This window comes from Rhincodon typus, chromosome 3 (assembly GCF_021869965.1).
Source record: "Rhincodon typus isolate 14 chromosome 3, sRhiTyp1.1, whole genome shotgun sequence".
Classification (NCBI taxonomy): domain Eukaryota; kingdom Metazoa; phylum Chordata; class Chondrichthyes; order Orectolobiformes; family Rhincodontidae; genus Rhincodon; species Rhincodon typus.
Window position 1 is genome coordinate 93,970,211 of NC_063334.1, and position 21,439 is coordinate 93,991,649.

The 21,439-nt window shown below is 40.1% G+C and overlaps 3 protein-coding genes across 9 annotated transcripts in view; 1 reads left to right on the forward strand and 2 right to left on the reverse strand.

Moving 5' to 3' along the window:
• ccdc125 (coiled-coil domain containing 125) overlaps window positions 1-4,694 on the reverse strand; it is a 31,693-nt gene extending 26,999 nt beyond the window's left edge. For 2 of the 3 annotated variants that reach the window (XM_048595181.1, XM_020530889.2), the window contains exon 1: window positions 4,589-4,694. The gene's annotated coding sequence lies outside the window, so the exon portion shown is untranslated. Of the gene's footprint in view, window positions 1-4,181; window positions 4,239-4,588 lie in introns of those variants that run through there. The other variant, XM_048595180.1, reaches the window with a different exon arrangement.
• A 1,118-nt stretch (window positions 4,695-5,812) lies between these two features.
• ak6 (adenylate kinase 6) lies at window positions 5,813-20,379 on the reverse strand. Its single transcript, XM_020530891.2, has 6 exons — window positions 19,956-20,379; window positions 19,690-19,815; window positions 13,113-13,205; window positions 11,829-11,887; window positions 8,541-8,686; window positions 5,813-6,851 (listed from the first exon to the last, which is right to left on the reverse strand). The coding sequence occupies exons 1-6, from the start codon at window positions 20,377-20,379 to the stop codon at window positions 6,662-6,664; spliced, it is 1,038 nt and encodes a 345-aa protein (XP_020386480.2). The 3' UTR covers window positions 5,813-6,661.
• Window positions 19,878-21,439, forward strand: part of rad17 (RAD17 checkpoint clamp loader component) — a 52,375-nt gene continuing 50,813 nt past the window's right edge. For 4 of the 5 annotated variants that reach the window (XM_048595175.1, XM_048595179.1, XM_048595178.1 and 1 more), the window contains exon 1: window positions 19,878-20,058. The gene's annotated coding sequence lies outside the window, so the exon portion shown is untranslated. Of the gene's footprint in view, window positions 20,269-21,439 lie in introns of all 5 variants that reach the window. The other variant, XM_048595176.1, reaches the window with a different exon arrangement.

Here is a 21,439-nt window from a genome sequence, read left to right on the forward strand (position 1 = left end):
ACAAACTAAGACTAAATGCTAGATTGTATTCAGAGACATATTAGGCTCGAGTCTTAGATTATTGAAAGACTATTCCACAAACTTTTCCACCTAAAGACTAATCAGTCTAGTCCACATGCTTCTTTACACGTGCTTCTACCATTCACATAGCTCAACTTCAGGCTTCTGCCTTATTCTTTATGCTTCTCTTCCTGCCGAACTCAGTGCAAACTATGCTCTTTGTGCTCAGTAAGGACTGCTATGTCACCATCACAAGGTTGCTCCAGGGTCTTCAAGGCCTTGCACAAGAAACCTACTTTTGCATACGATGCAATGCACTAGCAGAATTCATTTGCATGTATTCTCTTCCGAACAGAAGATAACTAGCAAAAATAAACACAATGGCAGCCTTCAAACAGCATAAGAGAGAAACACAAGAACAAAATATTGCCAAAAATCTTCCCAACAAGAAAAGCAATGAAATGAGTTTTGGCATTTCAATGGAGATCTAACATATTCCATTAACTTAAGGTCAAACATTTTTTGAGAAGATTTGTAGCTCGGGTTGTGGATGAGGTTGTAGACTTGCTTGCTGAGCCGGCGCGTTTGATTGCAGATGTTTCACCACCCAGCTAGGTAACATCGTCAGTGCGCCTCCAATGAAGTGTTGGCGTTCTGTCCCGCTTGTTATTTATGTGTCTCAGTTTGTTGGGGTGGTTGGCATCACTTCCTGGTTCTGTTTCTCAGTGGTTTGTATATCGGGTCCAGTTCAACGTGTTTGTTGATGAAGTTCCAGTTGGAATGCCAGGCCTCCAGGAATTCCATGGCATGTCTCTGTTTGGCTTGTGCTATTATGGATGTGTTGTCCCAGTCGAATTTGTGTCCTTCCTTGGCCGTGTGTATTGAGACCAGTGAGAATTGGTCATGTCTCTTGGTGGTGGGTTGGTGTTCATATTTCCTTATTGTCAGTTTTCTTCCAGTTTGGCCTATGTAATGTTTTTCCACAGTCTTCGCATGGTATTTTGTCTATTACGTTAGTATTATTGGTTGTGGGAATGGGATCTTTTGCATTCATCAGTAGCTGCCGCAGGATGGTTGTTGGTTTGTGGGCTACCCTGATACCTAGGGGTCTGTGTAGTCTTGTGGTCATCTCTGATGCATGGTCAGGTGTCTAGTGTGTCTGGCTGTGTTGTGTCTTCTTGTTGTGGTCTGTCCTGGAGGTAACGGTTGATTGTGCTTTGAAAGTTCTTAAAAAGGAATGGATACCCAAGAAGCACAATCCACTGTTACCTCCGCGACAGACCACAAAGAGAAGACACAATATGGCCAGACATACTAGACACCCGACCGTACATCAGAGACATATCAGAGATAAAATAATCTACACACTAAAGAGACTCAAACAGACCAGACAAATCTACAAAACGGACTATCTAAAAGTGAAACCAGAAGGGACAAACACTCCCCGATTCTAGAGTCTCCCAAAGGTACACAAACTGGAAGTACCCCTTAGACCCATAGTCTTCCTTCCAGGCACACCAACACATAGGTTAGGCAAGGAGTTACAAGGAAGACTAAAGCACCTCGTCAGCAGGTCACCCAACTTCATCCACTCAGCCCAGGAGTTCCTCAAATCCCTCAAGGACATAAGAATAGACAATGTCGAGACCATAGTGTCATTTGACGTTACCACCCTATTCACATTGATTGATATACCACTGGCAAGAGAAACACTACTGAAAAAAACAAGACCAGACTGACATCATCTCCACAGACAAAATGCTGAAACTACTGGACCTATGCTTCATGACCCACTTTACCTTTAATTGCCAAACCACGAACAGATCAGCGGGAGACCCATGGGGTCACTTATCTTCGGACTGATAGCAGAAGCGGTGATGCAGAGACTCGAAAGCATGGCCTTTCCACAAATCCCACCTAAACTATGGATCCGATATGTGGACGACACTTTCGTCATCAAACGGATCAAACTAGAGGAGACATGCCAACTAATAAACAACACTCTCACCAGCATCAAATTCACCAGGGAAGAGGAAAAGAATGAACAGCTCCCATTCCTGGACGTCGGGAAGATCACAGGACCAATGGGAAATTCCAGACGAAGGCACACAAAACAGCCACACACTGACTAAGTAGTGAATTTTAACAGTAACCACCCCAACACCCCAAACGAAGTTGCATGAAAACACTATTTAAATGAGCAACAACACAATTTAGCAACCCAGAACTATGCCAAAAAGAAGAACAGTACCTCCACCAAGTATTTAAGGACAATGAATACCCAAACAAACTGGACTCGACGATGCCTATCACACGAACAACAATAGGAAGATACTGCATGCCCTAATACACATCACGCTACCATACATCAAGAATATATCCGAATGACCACAAGACTCCTACAACCATTGGGCATTAGAGTAGCACACAAACCCACGTCAACCCTACGCCAACTGCTAACTCGAACCAAAGACCCCTTACCCACTATGGACAGAACCAACATAATATACAAAATTCCATGCAAGGACTGCGACAAACAGTACATTGGACAGACAGGAAAAAAATTGGCCACAAGAGTTCATGAACACTAACTAGCAACAAAAAGACACGACCAATACTCACGCATCTCCACTCACACACACAATTAAGGAGAACCACCAATTCAATTGGGACAACACCAGGATCCTAGGACAGGCCAAATAGAGACAAGCACTGGAATTCCTAGAGGCCTGGTTGTCTACCAAGAAGGCCATCAACAAACACATAGAACTAGACCCTATATATACACCACAGTGAAGGAAAACCGGAAATGAGGTAATCAAATCCAACAGACACCAGAATTTAAATACCAGGTGGGAAAACACAACAGCGCTTCATTGGAGGCTGCACTGATGATGTTACCCAGCAGGGTAATGAAACGTCTGCAGACTAACAAACCAGCTCGGCAAGAAAACCAACCACAGCAGGTTACAGACAGATAGGAAGCACGATCACATCATGATTTGAGCACAGATTGTTTTAACTAGGAAGTATGTGGGAATCGTAAGCAAGATCAATAAATTAGATAGATAATTCTGCTTGAACACACTATTTTCCCTCAACACCATGGCTATCTTCTCATTAGAGACTACATTCCTGTTTCTCTGTGTCCAAGTGAAATAAGAATTATAATAAACTGAAGTTTCACAATGCCTTTAATGTGGGAAAAACAATCTCAACGTACTTGTAATTTTTAAAAATGTAGGTTAGGGTTGGCAGATTTTTGGATTTCCCAAATTTTAGACAATAATTAGAAAAGAATCAGAATGAAGGTGACAAAACAGCTAAAGCTTGAATGGAGATGGGTGATAGAACAAGTTTGGAATTAGACAGTCAAAGTATGAAATTAGAAGGATAGTTGGACACCAAAGTTGTAAACATTATTACAAGCATAGTGGCCAGTTCTTTCTCATAGAAATAGGGTGGGGGAAGAGCAGGAATCTGACAATTACTAGTTCCAATTGAGGTTCTTCCCTTTGCTTTCATCCTAAAATTCTTAGAATATACTTCCTTTATACACTAGTTCTTTCATGTTGCAGACTTAGAAATATCTTTCATAAGATAATAATGATAAATTACATTTGTGTTATCAACTGTTACATAGAAGTTCACTTAGTTTTCCATTTGGGTACAAAGAGCACATTTTAAGTTATCCTAGTTGTCAAATAGATGTACTGAAGCTAAACTAAAAACTTCTTTCAGGGGTTGAATTACCAACCTAAAAATTCCCTGTAATTAGTTAAATATAAAGTCAAAGTAGTTAACAGTCCTCTCATCGGTCCAGACAAAGTATAAAATAGCATCCTGCTTTATATATTTGAGAATACAAAATGAAGCATTTGATCTTCAGAGTCTGCCATTGGAACTGCACAAAACAATGTCAGGAGAACATTTAAAACAAAAGCAGTTAATCAGCCCTTCCCAAGCCAACATCACCAAGAAAGAACATGACTAATCTACGCCGAGCCTCAACTCCTCTTTCGTGCCAACTCATTACCCTCAACTCCCCGAAACATAAACGGCTGAGCAATTGACAAGCGTGAAGCTGCAGGAACACAGCAGGCCGGACAGCATCAGAGCAACAGGAAAGCTGACGTTTCGGGTTGGGACCCTTCTTCAGGGAAAAAAAAAACATCCAGCACCTGCAGGTCTTTCTATCTGAAAGGCTGAGCGATTTACTTGACGATCACAAATCTCACTCCAAACAGTCGGTAACAATTTGGTTACATCATCGACCAATCTGTCTCGATGCCAGATGTAGAGGAAACCGACAGGTGACTTCAAAAATGAGTACTTTAACTGTGTACGTAGGTATGATAACAAATGCCTTATTGGACAAATAAAACTTTGTATCTTGGTAACAGGCCGGTGGGGAGGAGGTGAAGAACCAAGTTGTTGAGCAGTCTACATACTCCAGACACTTGTGCACATACAGAAACATTACTACACCGGGTCGGAGACTCCCTCAATAAAGACCGCCTGGTATATAAAAAAAGAAACACCTCCCTTCCCTTTACCCAACTCTCATTGCCGATCGCTCCCTTCTCACCTGCACGACCGGTCAGATTTTCCCGCCTCTTCTCCCGAAATACAAATGGCGGAGACCACGTGATCCGAACACGCCCCGCCCCATACGTGACGTCCTTCCAGGTAAGTCCCAGACAGCAAGGAAGAGTCTGAACAAAAATCTTAACTTTCAACTCTACAATCATTAACAAGTCTGAAATCCACACACAACAACAACTGCCTCTTCACCAATAAGCAACATAGAGTCAGGTTTTCCTGTAACAAACTGGAAGTGAACTCCAATAATTGCCTAAATTCTGCCCCTCGAAGACTATTTCTATTAACACCACTATTTCTATTAAGCTACACAAATTTAGCAATGTGTGTGACATCCAGTTGGAGTTTCCAAAATGACATATACTTTTTTTAAACTAAGAGTCTGGTTCAAACCAAATTCATTCTCACCTAAAATCCCAATCACACTTTGCAGGTAACTCCGCTAACCACTCCTTGGTCCTTAGCTCAGCAGCTGAAATTGACTGGTGAAAAGACTTTTGTTTTTAGACCTTTTGAAACTGATTTCACAATCTGCATCAGTGGGATTTGGATTCAAAATATCTAGTCTAGACCTTGGGATTACTACATGCAGTAACATAACCGCAGCATTACTGTAGTCAAAGAGGTATGGAGTGTTAACAAATTGATAGCCTTAGCAATCCTCTAGTCTGACAGTCATAAATGAATAAGGAAAGTAACAAAGGGAAACAAATTCTTCTCCCTTGGGAAAAAGAATGCTGCCCGTAAACTTATCTTTTTTATCTTCCTTTGCAGCTCAGCTAATTGAAGCAATTCACATACCAACCTGATACCTGAACAGGATCAGACCCAATACCGAAAAGAATATGGTGGCAGGGGGATTTTAAAAAAAAAATCATGCCTGTTGTAATTTTTCTATTGAACATTTTGTTCTAGAAATATCAAAGTCAGTTTGATATCACTATTCCAAACTTTTAAACTTGAAAAGTTTACATTTCTGCTAAATAGAAAATGACTTTTTGTGTCTTGTGTTTCTGTACAATAAGAAATGATAATTGACATTTAAATTTATTTTCAGAAGTTACAATGGAAAGAAACTTGAGGACAACATACAGTGTTGAAATAGATCAAACTGAACCTATTGAATTAATTCATCAGGACATTCCTTCTGGTTAATGGAAAAACAGTAAAGGAAAAGCCAAATAACGCAGTGATATACATTATCGAGGAGTCATGACCAATTCTTTTTATTGGAGTTGATAAATTAGAACAGAGAAAATTGAATGAGTACTTTATGCATGGAGTACTATTTTGATTTTAATTTAAAATCTAACACCAAGTGAGTAAATTAAAACATATTAAATTTGAATGAATGGTTACATCTACTTTGAACAAATACTCAGTCACCTTTTCACGTTGGTGCAGTATTGTATCAAGCTTTCCTGTTCAAGTTTAATACCTCAGCGTTCTTAATTAATCTTGCCTTTCTCCTTTCAAAGGGAAACATGGAATATGTATCTTGAATACGTCTAGAACTTATTTGTCAGCACGAACATAAGTTTGCCAAATTTGGACAACCAATAATTTACACCACGGGAGAAAAAGATTCTGATTGGTTGGCAAGTTTACTCTGGTTAGTCGAGGCACTGCCACGAACGAAGCACTGGGAATACAGCTGGTGTAAATTTGGCTTTCTTGCATTTGTCCTGATGAAAAGCTTCTGCAACTTGTATCTGTTCTCAATGTACAATATTTTATGCATTGATCATTTTTTAAAGTCTTATCTACATAAGTAGTTCATTTAGAATAGGCACTGGATTTATAAATGAAAAAATACAGTCTGTCTTCATAAATGTTAATCCATAAGCAAAATATATACAATGTGCACCACTGAATTTTGAATGTAAATATCTGATAATTAATTAAATCTCTATATAGCCTAAAAGTCCTTTGTTCTTCTGCTGCTGAAAATACCACTGTAAAGACAGCTCAAAGAAAATCCGCAATTTTGTCAGATTACATTTGGCATTTGTACGCAAGTCCATTTTCTTAGCACAAGGACATTTATAATTGCCAAAATTCAATTGTTATCTTTCATCCACCGTTCAATCCATTGTACGATCTGATCCAAATTTCTTTCCAGGTCCTCCGGTATATTACTGGGTAACTGATGGACAATCTCCTCCTGATACGACTCCATAGCCTCTTCATATATAGTCTGGAAAATCTCACACTGTATATTGTCCTCAAGTTTCTTTCCACTGTAACTCCTGAAAGTAAATTCAAATGTCAATTGTCATTTCCTATAGTACAGAAATTAAGCCACTGTATCCAACCTTGCCAATTATCGTCTCAGATTTGATCTAAAGTCTGTGCTGTATTACCTAATTTCAGACAAAGGAGCAGAAATACTACAATGCACATCAAAATACCTGGCATTGAAAAATGATTAAAAAGTAACGTCAAGACAGCTTGCATTTATGTGGCCCATATAACAGAGTAAAACATCCCAAACCGCATAAAAGGAGCAGTATGAAACAAAATTTGACAGTCACATTAGGAAATATTAGGATAGATGAACTAAAACTTGGTCAAAGAGTTAGGTTTTATGGAACATGTTAAAGGTCGGAAGAGAGGTTTCAGAAGGGAATTCTACTGTTTATGACCTTGATAGCTGAAAGCATGGCTGCCAATAGTGCAATGATTAAAATTGGAAATACTTGAAAAACTAGAAATGGAGGGTCACAACGATTATCTAGGACAATGCTAAAGGAAGTTACAGATACATCGAGGGACAAAGCAATGGGAGATTTGAAAACAAGGATGGAAATTCCGAGATTTAGGAGTTGCTTAAAGAAAGCCAATGAACATTGGTGAGCTAAAGGTGATAGAATATCAATCACTCTTAGTACAAGTTAAGGCACTGGCACCAGAGTTTTGGGAGATCTGAAGTTTAAAGAGGGTACAGCATGAGAAGCCAGCCAGTAAAGCATTGGAACAGACAGGTGCAGATGTAACATAGGTAGGCTTGAGGGTTTCAGCAGGTAACTCGAGATAGGACCTGGATCTGGCAAAAGTACTGAGGTGAAAATCTGTGGTCTTGGTGATGGACGTGGTCACAACTTTATCTCAGCGTCAAATATGGCAGTAAGGCTGCCAGGGAGAGGGTTGGGAGTAATTGGTTAGCAAACAGTTTGTGGAGAGGGCTGCAGACAGTGGCTTCATCATTCTGAATAATTTATCTGGAGGAAATTTCTGTTAATCCAGAACTGGATATCAAGTAGTCAGACATTTTAGAGTCAGTGCAGGAATCTAAAGATGTGGCACTAAGGAAGAACCAGGTTTTGTCAGCATATGAATGAGAAAGAGGAGAGGAACTAATGGTGTTTTGTTGGTACAAAACTGGGAGTAATGAAGGAGCAGGATGAGAAGCCATTTCAAGTGTTTATGATTAGATGATTAAGAAAGGGAATCAAGAAAGCACACTCCCACCCAGCTTGATAACAACCAAGAAGTATTGGTGAGGTTGGTGCAGTCAACTGTGTCAACCGAAGAAGACAGGTTGAGAAGGGTGAAGACAGTCCCTTCTCCTGACTGGTATCCAGCACAGCAGAGTCTCCCAAACATGCTTGTGTGAAAACTGGGTTTAAAAACAAGACTGAGCTCAACTGAATTTACCATTGAGTTCATATAGCCTGCTGACATGCAGAACAAGAGCTGAAAAATTATTAGCCACTTGAACAAGGTACAGGAAGATGGCCAGTGTCTGGGAAACAATATTATTTACCATTACGTACAATTATCTGTTCCATGGCCTTAAGAAAAATACTGAGTCCGTAGGATGATTTTTTTTTCTATGTGGCTAAAGAGGAAAAGACTTTTATGTAAACAGTGCAAATGTGCACCGAGACTAAAGTGAATTTTAAATGAACATAAATATCATGTTAAACATTTAGTACCTGTTTTCCAATCGGTCGTATAAAATTGAATTATCTGTACGAAGTACAAACACAATGTGGAACCAGCGCTCCGGAAAGAAGTCACAACCATGGTAATCCACAATTATCCCACCTTCACTCATCTTATCATCAAGCTCATCAACTACCTGAAAATCAGATTATTCTAGAAGTTAAAATCATATGAGTCTTCTATAATTGATAACAAACACACACAGGTGCTTACACATGTGCAAAGATACAGATACGGAAATTTTGGCTCAAAATTAAAACAGTAGAATTATCACTGTGCTGTAAAACATTTGTGTCTGGGTGAAGCTCAGCATGTAATAGTATTCACAAAAAAATCCTTCAATGAATGAGTGGATAAATATTTCACTTAGCAATGTGAACAGGTTCATAAGAACCAGGAGCAGGAGTAGGCCATCTGGCCCCTCGAGCCTGCCCCGCCATTTAATAAGATCATGGCTGATCTTTTTGAGACTCAGCTCCGCTTACCCGCCCACTTACCATAACCCTTAATTCCTTTACTGTTCAAAAATTTATCTAGCCTTGCCTTAAAAACATTCAGCGAGGTAGTTTCAACTGCTTCACTGGGCAGGGAATTCCACAGATTCACAACCCTTTGAGTGAAGAAGTTCCTCCTGACCTCAGTCCTACATCTGCTTCCCTTTATTTTGAGGTGATCCCCTCTAGTCCTAGTTTCACCTGCTAGTGGAAACAACCTCCCTGCCTGCACCTTATCTATTCCCTTCATAATCTTATAATGTTTCTACAAGATCTCCCGTCATTCTTCTGAATTCCAATGAGTATAATCCCAGTCTATTCCACATCTGCACTGAGTTCAGAGCACGATGTGGTGTTAAAATTAATCTTAATGTCTTCATGTTTGGTGGATGGGGTGGAACTCGGCAAATTTCTGATCATATTAATGGGTCTTTTTCAAATTGGCAGGCAGTAACTACTGGGGTGCCACAGGGATCGGTGCTGGGACCCCAGCTATTCACAATATATATTAATGATTTGAATGAAGGAACAAAATGTAACATCTCCAGGTTTGCAGATGATACCAAGTTGGGTGGGAGGGTGAAATGTGACAAGGATCCTTCAGCATGATTTCGACAGGATGGGTGAGTGGATAAATCAATGAGGTTATTCACTTTGGAAGCAAAAACAAGGAGGCACCTGAATAGCTGTAAATTGAGAGAGGGGAGTGTGCAGCGGGACCTGGGTGTCCTTGTGCACAAGTTGCTGAAGGTAAGCATGCAGGCACAGCAGGTGGTAAAGAAGGCAAATGGCATGTTGGCCTTCATTGCGAGAGGTTTTGAATACAGGAGCAGGGATGTGTTGTTGCAGTTGTACAGGGCCATGGTGAGACCACACCTATAATATTGTGTGCAGTTTTGGTCTCCTTTTCTAAGGAAGGATGCTTTTGTTCTCGAGGAAGTGCAGCAAAGGTTTACCAGGCTGATTCCAGGGATGGCGGGTCTGACATATGAGGAGAGACTGACTAGGTTGGGATTGTTTTTGCTAGCATTCAGGCGAATGAGGGAGGATTTCACAGAGACCTACAAAAATTCTAATAGGACCGGACAGGGTAGATGCAGGCAAGATGTTCCTGGTAGAGGGTGTGTCCAGAACCACAGGTCACAGTCTGAGGATTCAGGGTAGACGATTTAGGACGGAGATGAGGAGATATTTCTTCACCCAATGAGTGATAAGCCTGTGGAATTACCACAGGAAGTAGTTGATGCCAAAACATTGAATGTATTCAAGGGGTGACTAGAGGTAGCACTTGGGGCAAATGGGATCAAAGGTTATGGGGAGAAAGCAGAATTAAGCTATTGAGTTGAACAATCAGCCATGATCGTGAAGAATGGCGGAGCAGGCTCAAAGGGCTGAATGGCCTCCTCCTGCTCCTATCTTATGTTTCTATAACCACTATCCAGTTACTTGCGCCGTTTGGATATTGAGCAAAGGCACTGAACAGCTTTACTCCAGACGGATCTTTACTCCTGCCAATGTAACACACAGATGGCACAAAATGGCCACTTGGAAGATGCACTAAAAAGTGTTGCTGAAGCCTGTTGAGCCATAGCTGACAAGCAGAAGCACAAACAAAGATAAAAAAGGGAGACAGAACAAAAAAACAACATACAGACTTGGGGGTCATCACATTAATACATCATGCAGAGTATTTTTTTAAACCAGTAATTCATTTGACTTACTGGAGCATGATCTAAAAATAAACAGGTCAGAAATTGATCGCATACACTGCGAGACAAGAATATGTTAGGGATTTACTTATTCTTGTGAAAGATTAAAATTTTAACAGCTGACATCATGAGCTGAAATATATTAAAATATATATTTGGTCGAGGAGGGCAAGAAAGAAAATTATAGGAATAACAGTGGATGATTTAGCCCCTTGAGTCTGTTCCGCTATTCAATGAGATCCTGGCTGATCTGTGACCTGACTTCATAAGCCAAACTTTGTCCCACAGATTTCTATTAATCTAAGACATTGAAAGACATCAATCTCAGGAAAAAAACTTAAAAACTGACTCAGCTTCAACTGACACTTACAGAGCAGCGGCTAGAACATCTACTACCCTTTATATATAGAGACATTTCCTGACTTTGCTCCTGCAAAGGCCTGACTCTCATTTTTAGGCTCTCTTTAGATTTCCCAACCAGCAGAAATAGTTTGTCTGTCTCTACTGTACAAGTTCCCTGCAATATCTTGAAAGCTTCAATCAAGTCACCTCATAACCTTCCCAGGAATACATCCCTAATTTGTGTAAAACTCCTCCTTGGAATTCTGATATAATTCTAGTAATTATACATTGTACTAAATCTGAGGCCTATATGGCCATCACAAGGTGTGGTATCCAGAACTGAACACCATATTCCAAGTGTAAATGAATGAAGGAAAATAAATTAAATTCCAAATTGAACTTTAGTTGACTCCTATATTTTTAAATATAGTCATAAACCAAGAGACAGTCATTAAATATTTAAATATTGAGCTGAGAACAGGTAAAAAAAAATGTCTGCTTAGGCATCAAGAAGTTCATTTCGCCCCACTCAAACTATATCCAAATCAGAAAAAGGTCGTTGGAAGTTTGTATAGCTGTCTAGGCTCTATGAACCCGATCAATTTAATCGGAATCCAAAATCTCAAGGAGATACTATAAAATTAGCAGCAACTACACATCTAAACAAAAGAATCGACATGGAAAAATTATTTTGTTCAAATTTATTTTGCATTACAGTACATCGCAACCTCACCCGGTCTTCATCCAGAATGGGACACGAGTATTCCTCATCATAGCCTTCATAAAGATTACCTTTACAAGAACATTAGAAACACAACACAGTTTACATCATATTTTCAATCAGTTGAATTACATTAAACACACACTTTGCAAGTGTTGTGGAAGCAAAATATATAACTGTAGCAGTATGAAAAATATATAAAACCCTGAAAAAAATGACAGGACTGAGCAGTGATTATTACTTTTCATTGTTTTGCCGAATGCAAAATGTCTATTGATTTACTTGTACAACTACATTGTGTTCAAGTCTTGACAAAAGAAATTTTTATTCATTCATGGGATGAGGGCTTCGCTGGCTAGACCAGCATTTATTGCCCATCTCTCAAGGCTAGGAGGACACTTAGGAGTCAACCACATTACTGTGGGTCTGGAGTCACATATACACCTGACCAGGCGGGGACGGCAGTTTCCTTCCTAAAGGACGTTAGTGAACCAGGTGGGTTTTTCCAACAATTGACAATGGATTCATGGTGATCATTAGACTCTTAATTCCAGATTTTTTTTATTGAATTCAAATTTCACCATCTGCCAGGGCTCGATTTGAACCTGGGTCCCAGAACATCTGGATTAATAGTCCAATGATAATACCACTAGGCAGTTGCATTGCTCAGATAAACTGATGCAGAGGTGTGAGAATCGCTATGAAAATAGTATCAGCTATGTCCTGTATTATCCAACACAAATATTTTTTATCACCCTGTGCTTTTACTAACATTTTGCATCCTGGAATTGCAGATCTAAAAAAAATCTCTACGCAAACATAAGACCTTTACTAACTGCTACATATTTTGAAAGTGAATAAATGCATTCCTTTTGATAATACTAAGGCAAGAAGAATTCACTTGAATTATGAAAATCCCTTCTGCAACTCTCAAAAATTCAGTACTGGGTTAACATCTTGTTTGGATTCAAAAAGCTCCATCACCTAATGATAAATAATATTCCACTGTACCTTAATGTGTGGAAAATTAGTCAAGAAATTAAAAGACAGACAGACAGACAGTCACGTTAATCAAGATTAACAGCATATACTATTGAGCAGTATTATCGAGTCCAGCTCTCCAGAATTACCAATCTTTTTTCACGAACAAGTGGATTTGTACAAGATCTGACAGCAGACAATTCCAGTAGCCAAATGAAATTGAAGTATAAACTGGTTAGATTATATGATAACTCATTTTATCCAGCAATTACCATATTAATATTTTGAAATAGTTTTTTTCCCATTCATGTTCACCTTCTTTTGCAAGTTCTCCCACATTAATGTATGTAAATCCAGTTCTTCCAGCTAATTCTTTACCAAGGGTAGTCTTTCCAACACCTGGAGTACCTGTCAAAATAATAAATGTGACCAATATTATGATGTACCATTAAAACAGCAGTGTGAAGGTTCAGTATCTGCAATCCAGGCTAAACCTTAAGCAATATGACTCATGATATTTATGGAACTAACTGTATGGTGATGCCTTAATCTGCTGGGCAAAACATTAGGCTACAAGAAACAAAACTATTGAAGATGGATGCTCACACTTCTTGAAACTTATATTCCACCATCTTCATCTTTGATAGTCTCTTCCTCAGTCCTTACTGTCTCTCACTCCATTCTTTGTCCTAACCACGTTCCTCAAATCCAACAGGTGCAGACTTCAGCATTAGCTCGTATACAAATTGAATTAATTATTCAAAAATGGGTCAAGCAGAACCATATCAGATGCTACTTGGCTTCAAACCTATCTGCAAAAACTGCTCACTATTTCAGGATTACGTTGGAGAGCAAAGTTAATAACCAGCCTTTCTCTACCATTATCTCCTGAAACACCTTGCCCTTATGTGAGCAGCTTATGAATTACTTTGTCCAACTGCTCAGCTGCATCTGCTACATCAGTCAGCCTGTCAAGTCAAACTCCCTTCCTCTACCTCAACCCGAAACCTCTGTCTTTGACAACCTCTAGCCTATCTTTTTTGTCCATGAGGCACACCTTCTACTCCCTTGATGACATTCCAATAAACTGTTGACCATCCAAATTCCCTCAATCACCATACGAGCTGTCATTGCTAATTGTTTACCTTTCCTCAACTACTGCTCCCCTTCTTCAACTTCAAAGTTCCTGTCCAAAGTCCTTCAAGGTGTTTTCACCTCCAAGAGCTATTCCCATTTTCCTCTGTAATATTTCTCCCCTGCCATCACCTTAATCAAGTTATGAATTCACCTCATGTCAATGTGACCATAGAGTAATAGATGTCTACAGCACAGAGAAAGGTCCCTTGTCCAGCAAGTCTACTACACAGGACAAAAAACAAACACCTAACTATTCCTAACTACCATGATGTTATACCTTCTCATCATCCTTCATGTGTCTGCAGTTATTGATGCAGTTGACCAAACAATTCTTTAACACTTCTCCTCCACTAAAACAAAACTGATCTAATTTGGTTCCACTCTTATCCTCAGAATGGAGCCACAGGATTGCAAGCAAAGACTTCTCCCTCCACCAAGCCATTGAAACTTAATGAATAATCCTGAAGCTATTCTCCCTTATTTCTACATGCTCTGATTCATGATAACAAAATTGAGTCAACTTTTACATGTATGCTGATAGCATCCAGACTGAACTCTCCACCCTTCCATGTTTTATTTCCTAAGTTCAAAGAGTACAATCCAGTCATAGGGAAGTTACAATTCTCTTCAGTTTATTTTTCCTTCTTTGCTAGTCCCCCAGGACAAAGGATGACTTGATTCCACTCCGAGAGGAGGTGGGGTGGTTCCGCAGTTGCTGAATTGTCCAATCCAGGAGCTGCAGACTCTGGCACAGGTAGGGCAGGTGGTGTTTGAGAATGTGGGTTGGTGGGATAATCTGGTTCTCTGCACCCTTTCCACTGTTTCAGCAGGGCCTCCACGTGCTCAATTTGATGATGCTTGAAGTAGTTGGTGCCTTCGCAGATGCTTCTTCTCCAGTTTGTACTTTCTTGGGCAAGCAAGTCCCATGTGTCGGTGAGGTTAATGCATTTGTTTAAAGAGGTTTTCAGAATGTCCTTGTAGCATTTCTTCTGACCTCCTAGTGATCGCTTACCACTAGAGAGCTTGGATTAGGCCACTTGTTCAGGGAGTCTTGTGTCAGGCATACGGACAAAGTGGCCTACAGCTGGTGGTACATGTCCAGTGCCTCAATACTGAGGATATTGGCCTGGGAGAGAGCATTCTTGCTTGTATGTTTCTCCTGCTAGTGGATTTGTAGGATTTTGCGAAGGCAGTGCTGCTGACAACTCTCGATGGATTTGAGGTGTTTGCTATACACAGTCTATGTTTCTGATGATAATCTCCTATTAACACAAAAGCCATTATCATCCAACCTTCCAACAAACTCCACACCAATATCACCCTCTTCTGGTTATTGTATCAGGCTGAGCAAGATTTAGGGACCCAGGACTTCAGAGCAGAAGCAGGCCTTTCACTCCTTCAAGCTTGTTGCATGTCTCAACTCCAGTTTCTTGTCTGACCCTCCCCCAATTTTTGACTTCCTTGTCTTTTTAACATTTATCTAACTCTGCCCTGTATAAATCCAATAGCCCAGTGTCAACAGCTTCTTGGTGAAAATAATTCCACATTTCACAGACCAGCAAAAGAAAACTGTTCTAATCTCAGGGAAGAGAATATGATACTGTTAGATTAGATGAGGAATGATGGGCAGCAGGACACAAACACGAGCTTGGAAACAGTTGAACACAATGGTCTGTTTCTGTGCTGTAAATGCTGTGCATTCATGCAAGTTCAGCTTTGTCATGTGTTGTGCATGACTAAATCACTCTGTGTTCAATGAATGAATGAGTTCCCAATACCTCCCGGTTTACAATCCTGATCACATTCAAATCCTGATGAATCTAATTCTCACCATCTCAGTAAACTCTCCTAGCCTGAAGACATTCCAAGAAATTTGCATTCCTTAAAATCCAGGCTACAAACCTCTGCACGTCTTCTAAGATGTCCCTTAAAATTGATCTCTTTGGCCAGATGTTTGATCACGTGTGTTCAGGCCATCTTCTTGATCTCAGTATCAACTTTTGAGTGATAAGCTCCTGGAGTGCAGTGGGTTGCAAATGGGAATTTGTTTTATATTAAAGGTTCCAAAAAAATTGCAAACATTTTAGAAAAATACTATACATGGTTCATTAGGAATAACTGACATTGTAGATCAAAATCTCATTTAAACAGTTTTCATTTTAGGAAAAACTTATTCCATTTGAATGCATTGTGGGAATTAATTGAACTGCATAGAAACACTGAAAATAAGAGCAGGAGTAGGCTATTCAGACCTTTGAGCATCCTCCACCATTAAATATGGTCATGGCTGATTATCCAACTCACTATCCTGTTGCCATTTTATCTCCATACCTTCTTATCACTTTAGATCTTAAGACTACACACAATTCTTTTTTGAAACAATTCAATGTTTTGGTCTCAATCAGTTTCTGTGGCAGAGATCTCCACCAGGTCACGAATCTCTGGGCGAAGCCCATCTCAGTCTGAAATGGCCTATGCTGTATCTTTAAACCGTGACGTCTCTTTCTGGACTCCCTGGTAATCAGGAACATTCTTTGTGTGTGTACCCTGTCTAGTCCTTTCAAAGTTTTATAGGTTTCTATGATACTTTATCACCTCTCATTCTTCTGAACTCCACTGAATATAGTCCAAACTGATCCAGCTTTCTTCATATGTCAATCCTGCCATTCCAGGAATCAATATGGTAAACCTTCGATTCTTGCTATCAAGAGAGTGCACTTAGATAAGGAGACCAAAACTGCACAAAGTACTCCAGGTGTGGTCTCACCAAGGCCCTGTACAATTGCAGCAACACAGCCTTACTCCTGTATTCAAATCCTCTCATTACGAAGGCCAACATAGAATGTGACTTCTTCCTGTTGCATCTGCGTGTTAACTTTCAGGAACTGGTGTACAAGGACGCCTAGGTCTTGTTGTACCACCTCCTTTCCCAATCTATTCTCATTCAAATAATAATCTGCCTTCCTGTTTTCGTTAGAGTGGATAACCTCATATTTATCCACATTATACGTCACCTGATATGCATTTGCCTGCTCACTCAACTTGTCCGAATCACACTAAAGCACCTATTCATCCTCCTCACAGTTCACCGTCCCACCCAGCTTTGTGTATCTGCAGACTTGGAAATATTACATTTAGTTACCTTGCCCAAATCATTATATTGTGAATAGTTGGAGTCCAAACACTGAATCCTGTGATACCTCACAAGTCACTAGCTACCACTCAAAATTACCTGTTTATTCTTACTCTTTAGACCATAAGACTTAAGAGCAGAAGTAGGCCATTCAGCCATCAATCTGCTCCACAATTCAATGAGATCACCACTGATCTGATAAGCCTCAACTCACTTTCCTGCCTTTTCCCCATTACTCTTGATTCCCTCACTGATTAAAAATCTACCTCTCTCAATCTCTGAATATATTTAATGGCACAGGCCTCTTTGGTAAAGAGATCCACAGATTCACAACCTTCTGGGAAATGAAATTGCTCATCTGTTTTAAAAATGTGACACCGTATTCTGAGATTATGTCCTCTGGTCCTGGAAGAGGAAACCATCCTTCCATATCTAACCTGTTAAGTCATCTAAGAATCTTATATGTTTCAATAAGGGCATTTCTCATTCTTCTGTATTCCAATGAAAACAGGCCCAATCTACTCAACCTGTCCTCACAAAAACAGTCTCTCTATACCTGGTATCAGCCTTCTCTGGACTGCCTCCAATGTCAGTATTTCTTTTTTCAGGTAAGGGGTCCAAAACTATTCACAGCATTCAAACCGTGGTCTGAGGAGTGCTTTGGATAGTTTTAGTAAAACCTTTGTTTCCTGTGTGCCAACCAGTTGGCACATCAGTACACTACCCCCAATCCCATACAGTTTCATTTTACATAATAATCTCTTGTGTGGGACCTTATCAAAAGCCTTCTGAATGTCCAAGTAAACCACATCCACTGGCTCCCCCTTATCAACTCTACTAGTTACAGCTTCAAAAAAATTCCAGTAGATTTGTCAAATCATGCTGATTCTGTCTGATCTTGTCACTTTTCCAAGTGCTCTGTTACTATATCTTTTATAATTGACTCTACCTTACTATAAATATCAGGCTAACTGGTCTATACCACCTGTTTTTCTCTACCTCCTTTTTTCAAATAGTTGGGTTATGTTAGCTTACTCTTCAAACTATTCTAATTGTTCCAGAGTTTTAAAAAATCTTGGAAGATGACCAATGCGTTCAGTTTTTCCTCGGGCCACTTCCTTAGGTACTCTGTGATGTAGATATTTAGGCCCTGGGGATTTATGGACCTTTAGTCCCATAAATTTCCCTAATAACACAGATTTCCTTTGATTCCACCCTCTCAGTAGGCGGTTACTGAGTTCTCCTTTATAACACAGAACCAAAATACGCATTTAATTGGTTTGTCATTACTTTGTCCTCCATTATAACTTACCCTGTTTCTGATTGTAATAGACCAACATTTGTCTCCACCAATCTTTTTCACTTCACATCACAATAAAAGCTTTTACAATCAGTTTGTTCACACCCTGCAAGTTTGTTCTTGTACTCTATTGATAAAAGCATAAGAAATAGGAGCCCAGAATTTGCCATTTAGCCCATGAAACCTGCTCCGCCATTCAATAAGATCCTGACTGATCTTTTTGTGGACTCAGCTCCGCTTACCCATCCACGCCCCATAACCCTTAATTCCTTTACTGTTCAAAAATCTATTTTTAAAACATTCCACGAACCTACCCGAACTGCTTCACTGGGCAGGAAATTCCACACATTCACAACCCTTTGGGTGAAGAAGTTCCTCCTCAACTCAATCCTAAATCTGCTGCCCCCTTATTTTGAGGTTCTAGTTTCTAGTTTCACCTGCCAGTGGAAACAACCTGCCTGCTTCTATCTTATCTATTCCCTTCATAATTGTGTGTGTGTTCTGGTATGGTTCCCCCCACTTCTTCTAAATTCCATTGAGCATAGTCCCAGGCTACCCAATCTCTGCATAAGCCAACCCTCTCACCTCCAGAATCAACCTAGTGAAATCTCCTCTGCACCCCCTCCAGTGCCAACGCATCCTTTCTCAAGTAAGGAGACCAAACCGTACACAGTACTCCAGGTGTGGCCTCACCAGTACCCGATACAGCTGCTACTTAACCTCCCTGTTTGTAAACTCCATCCCTCTAGCAAGGAAGGACAATATTCCATTTCCCTTCTTATTTAGCTGGTGCACCTGTAAACCAACTTTTGTGATTCAAGCACAATGACACACAGGTCCTTCTGCACAGCAGCTTGCTGCAATTTTTCACCATTTAAATAATAATCCATTTTGCTGTTATACCTACCAAAATGGATGACCTCATATTTACCAAAATTATACTCCATCTACCAGACCCTTGTCCACTCACTTAACCTATCTATATCCCTCTGCAGATTTCCAGTGTCTTCTGCTCTACTACTCATCTTAGTGCCATCAGCAAACTTTGACATTTTCCTCCTCTTAAACAAACCCTTTGTTGTCCTTTGCTGAAATCTAGACTGCTCCCACTCCTCAGGTCTGCGATTTTCAGCCAACTTCTATGCAGCTTCCTTGGATCTAATACTATCCCCTTTTTCCCTTACTAGCCATGGTCGAGTCACCTTTCCCTTTTTGTTTTGGTGCCATAACGGGAAACAACAAAAATGGCAAAGAAAAATACTTAGCATGGTACGAAAAAAAGCATAACTTGTTGGTGAGGTTTGAGTTACTCGGCCTCCTACCTGTCAGCAATATGTTAGGTCTCCTCTCCATGTTCCACTCGCGCGCGGTCAAACTCCTGGGGTCCTTACCTTGGCCGCGACCATCTCTATTTACGTCATGGCCTGTCCTTTCCACAACCACCTGAACTGATTCAAGAAATTAAATACGAACGGATTTAATCCGGGCCGATTTGCGATTTATCTGAGCGGAAAACAACGATTCAATATCCCGTCGCTCTGACATGGAAGGACAACAGGCACCTCTGAAGAAAGCTAAAGATCTGCGCCGGTGGCAGGAAGGTCCCCGGAGAACAGTTGGTGTATTTTAAACAGGACGGAGGGAAGTGAGAGTTGATGGTTTTGCGGTGAAAATTTTGACTTGTTCGGCAGGTATGTGTGGACAGATGATTTCAGTCCGATAATGCTGTGTCCTAGCGGGTGCACTAACACCCTGTACCGCCTAAAGAGCTTCGATTTTGTCCCGGCCTCGGGACCATCGTCCGGGAAGTAGCCGGAGTCTGTGCTGCAAGTCTGGGAACCACATTCCAGCTCCGCTCTTCGTTCCTGCTGCTTCAGTAAATTCGGAATTTTGCCGGAACAGTAGGTATTCCCTTCACTGTGATTATGGGCGGGACAATCTTGGCAGAAGCCAAGAATTTCCCACCTGTCTTCCGCGCAGGTCGAAGTAGGTTGTGATGTTCTCTTTGCCATGTATCTGTCTATTTCTAATTCTGTATTTTTAAAAAAAAAACTCTTTCCCCTGTCGCGCCACTGTTTGTACGCTGAAGGTATTAAAATCCCAAATCCCAAATCACATCTCGGGAATTTATTGCTCAAATGTTCTGTGCGTCTGACCTGTTTTTCACCTTGTCGAACTCCTTCGGTCCGGAATTCTAATGTCTATCAAGTTCCGCATCCCTCACTTTCTTCCCCTATCCTCCCCCAAAAAAAAAATGTTTACCGAACTGAAGCCTTATTTTCAAAACATCATATTCGGCTCTACCAAATTTTTAACTGTTTATGTCCCCAAGAAAAGCGTGACTCCAAACTGTTAGTAATGTGGTTGAGTAATAACTGTTCTCCAAAACAATTAAGAGTTGGTAACAGATACCGTCCCTGCTAGTGATGTCCGTGTCTTTGAAAAAATGAAGGAAAATAAAATAAAGATATGGAATCCTTAAAATCTTTACCTGTATCTCCCATCAGTTTCCTTGCTCAATCTTGCTTTGTTGGTTTTTGGTTCCCCAATTTTTATAGGTTTGAGTCCCTGTATAATGGTTTAGCACCACCCACCAAGTGTTACAGTATAAATATTTGTTTATGCATAATATTATTGTAGATAGCTCAGGCCAATTGTTGTGGTACCATGTGCAAATCAGTTATGTGCCAAATAACAGTACATCAGTCCCACTGAGAACAGCAAGAAATATACATGATGAAGTGCCAACATTTTTTGAGTATAAAGTGTGATCATGTCTAATCTATGAGATTTAAAGATATGACATGTAATGTGTATGAACAAAAACAGAAATTACTGGAAAAACTGAGCAAGTCTAGAAGGGTCCCTGGAATTAAATGTTATTTCTGCTTTCTTTCCACAGATTCTGCCAGACCTGCTGAGATTTTCCAGCAATTTCTGTTTTTGTTTCTGATTTCCAGCATCTGCAGTGCTCTAGTTTTTTTTTATGTAATGTGTTTATGCACATTACCAATCCAAATTCAGGGATAAGAGATTTTCTTTTGGTTGATTTTCAAACTATTTGATTATAGA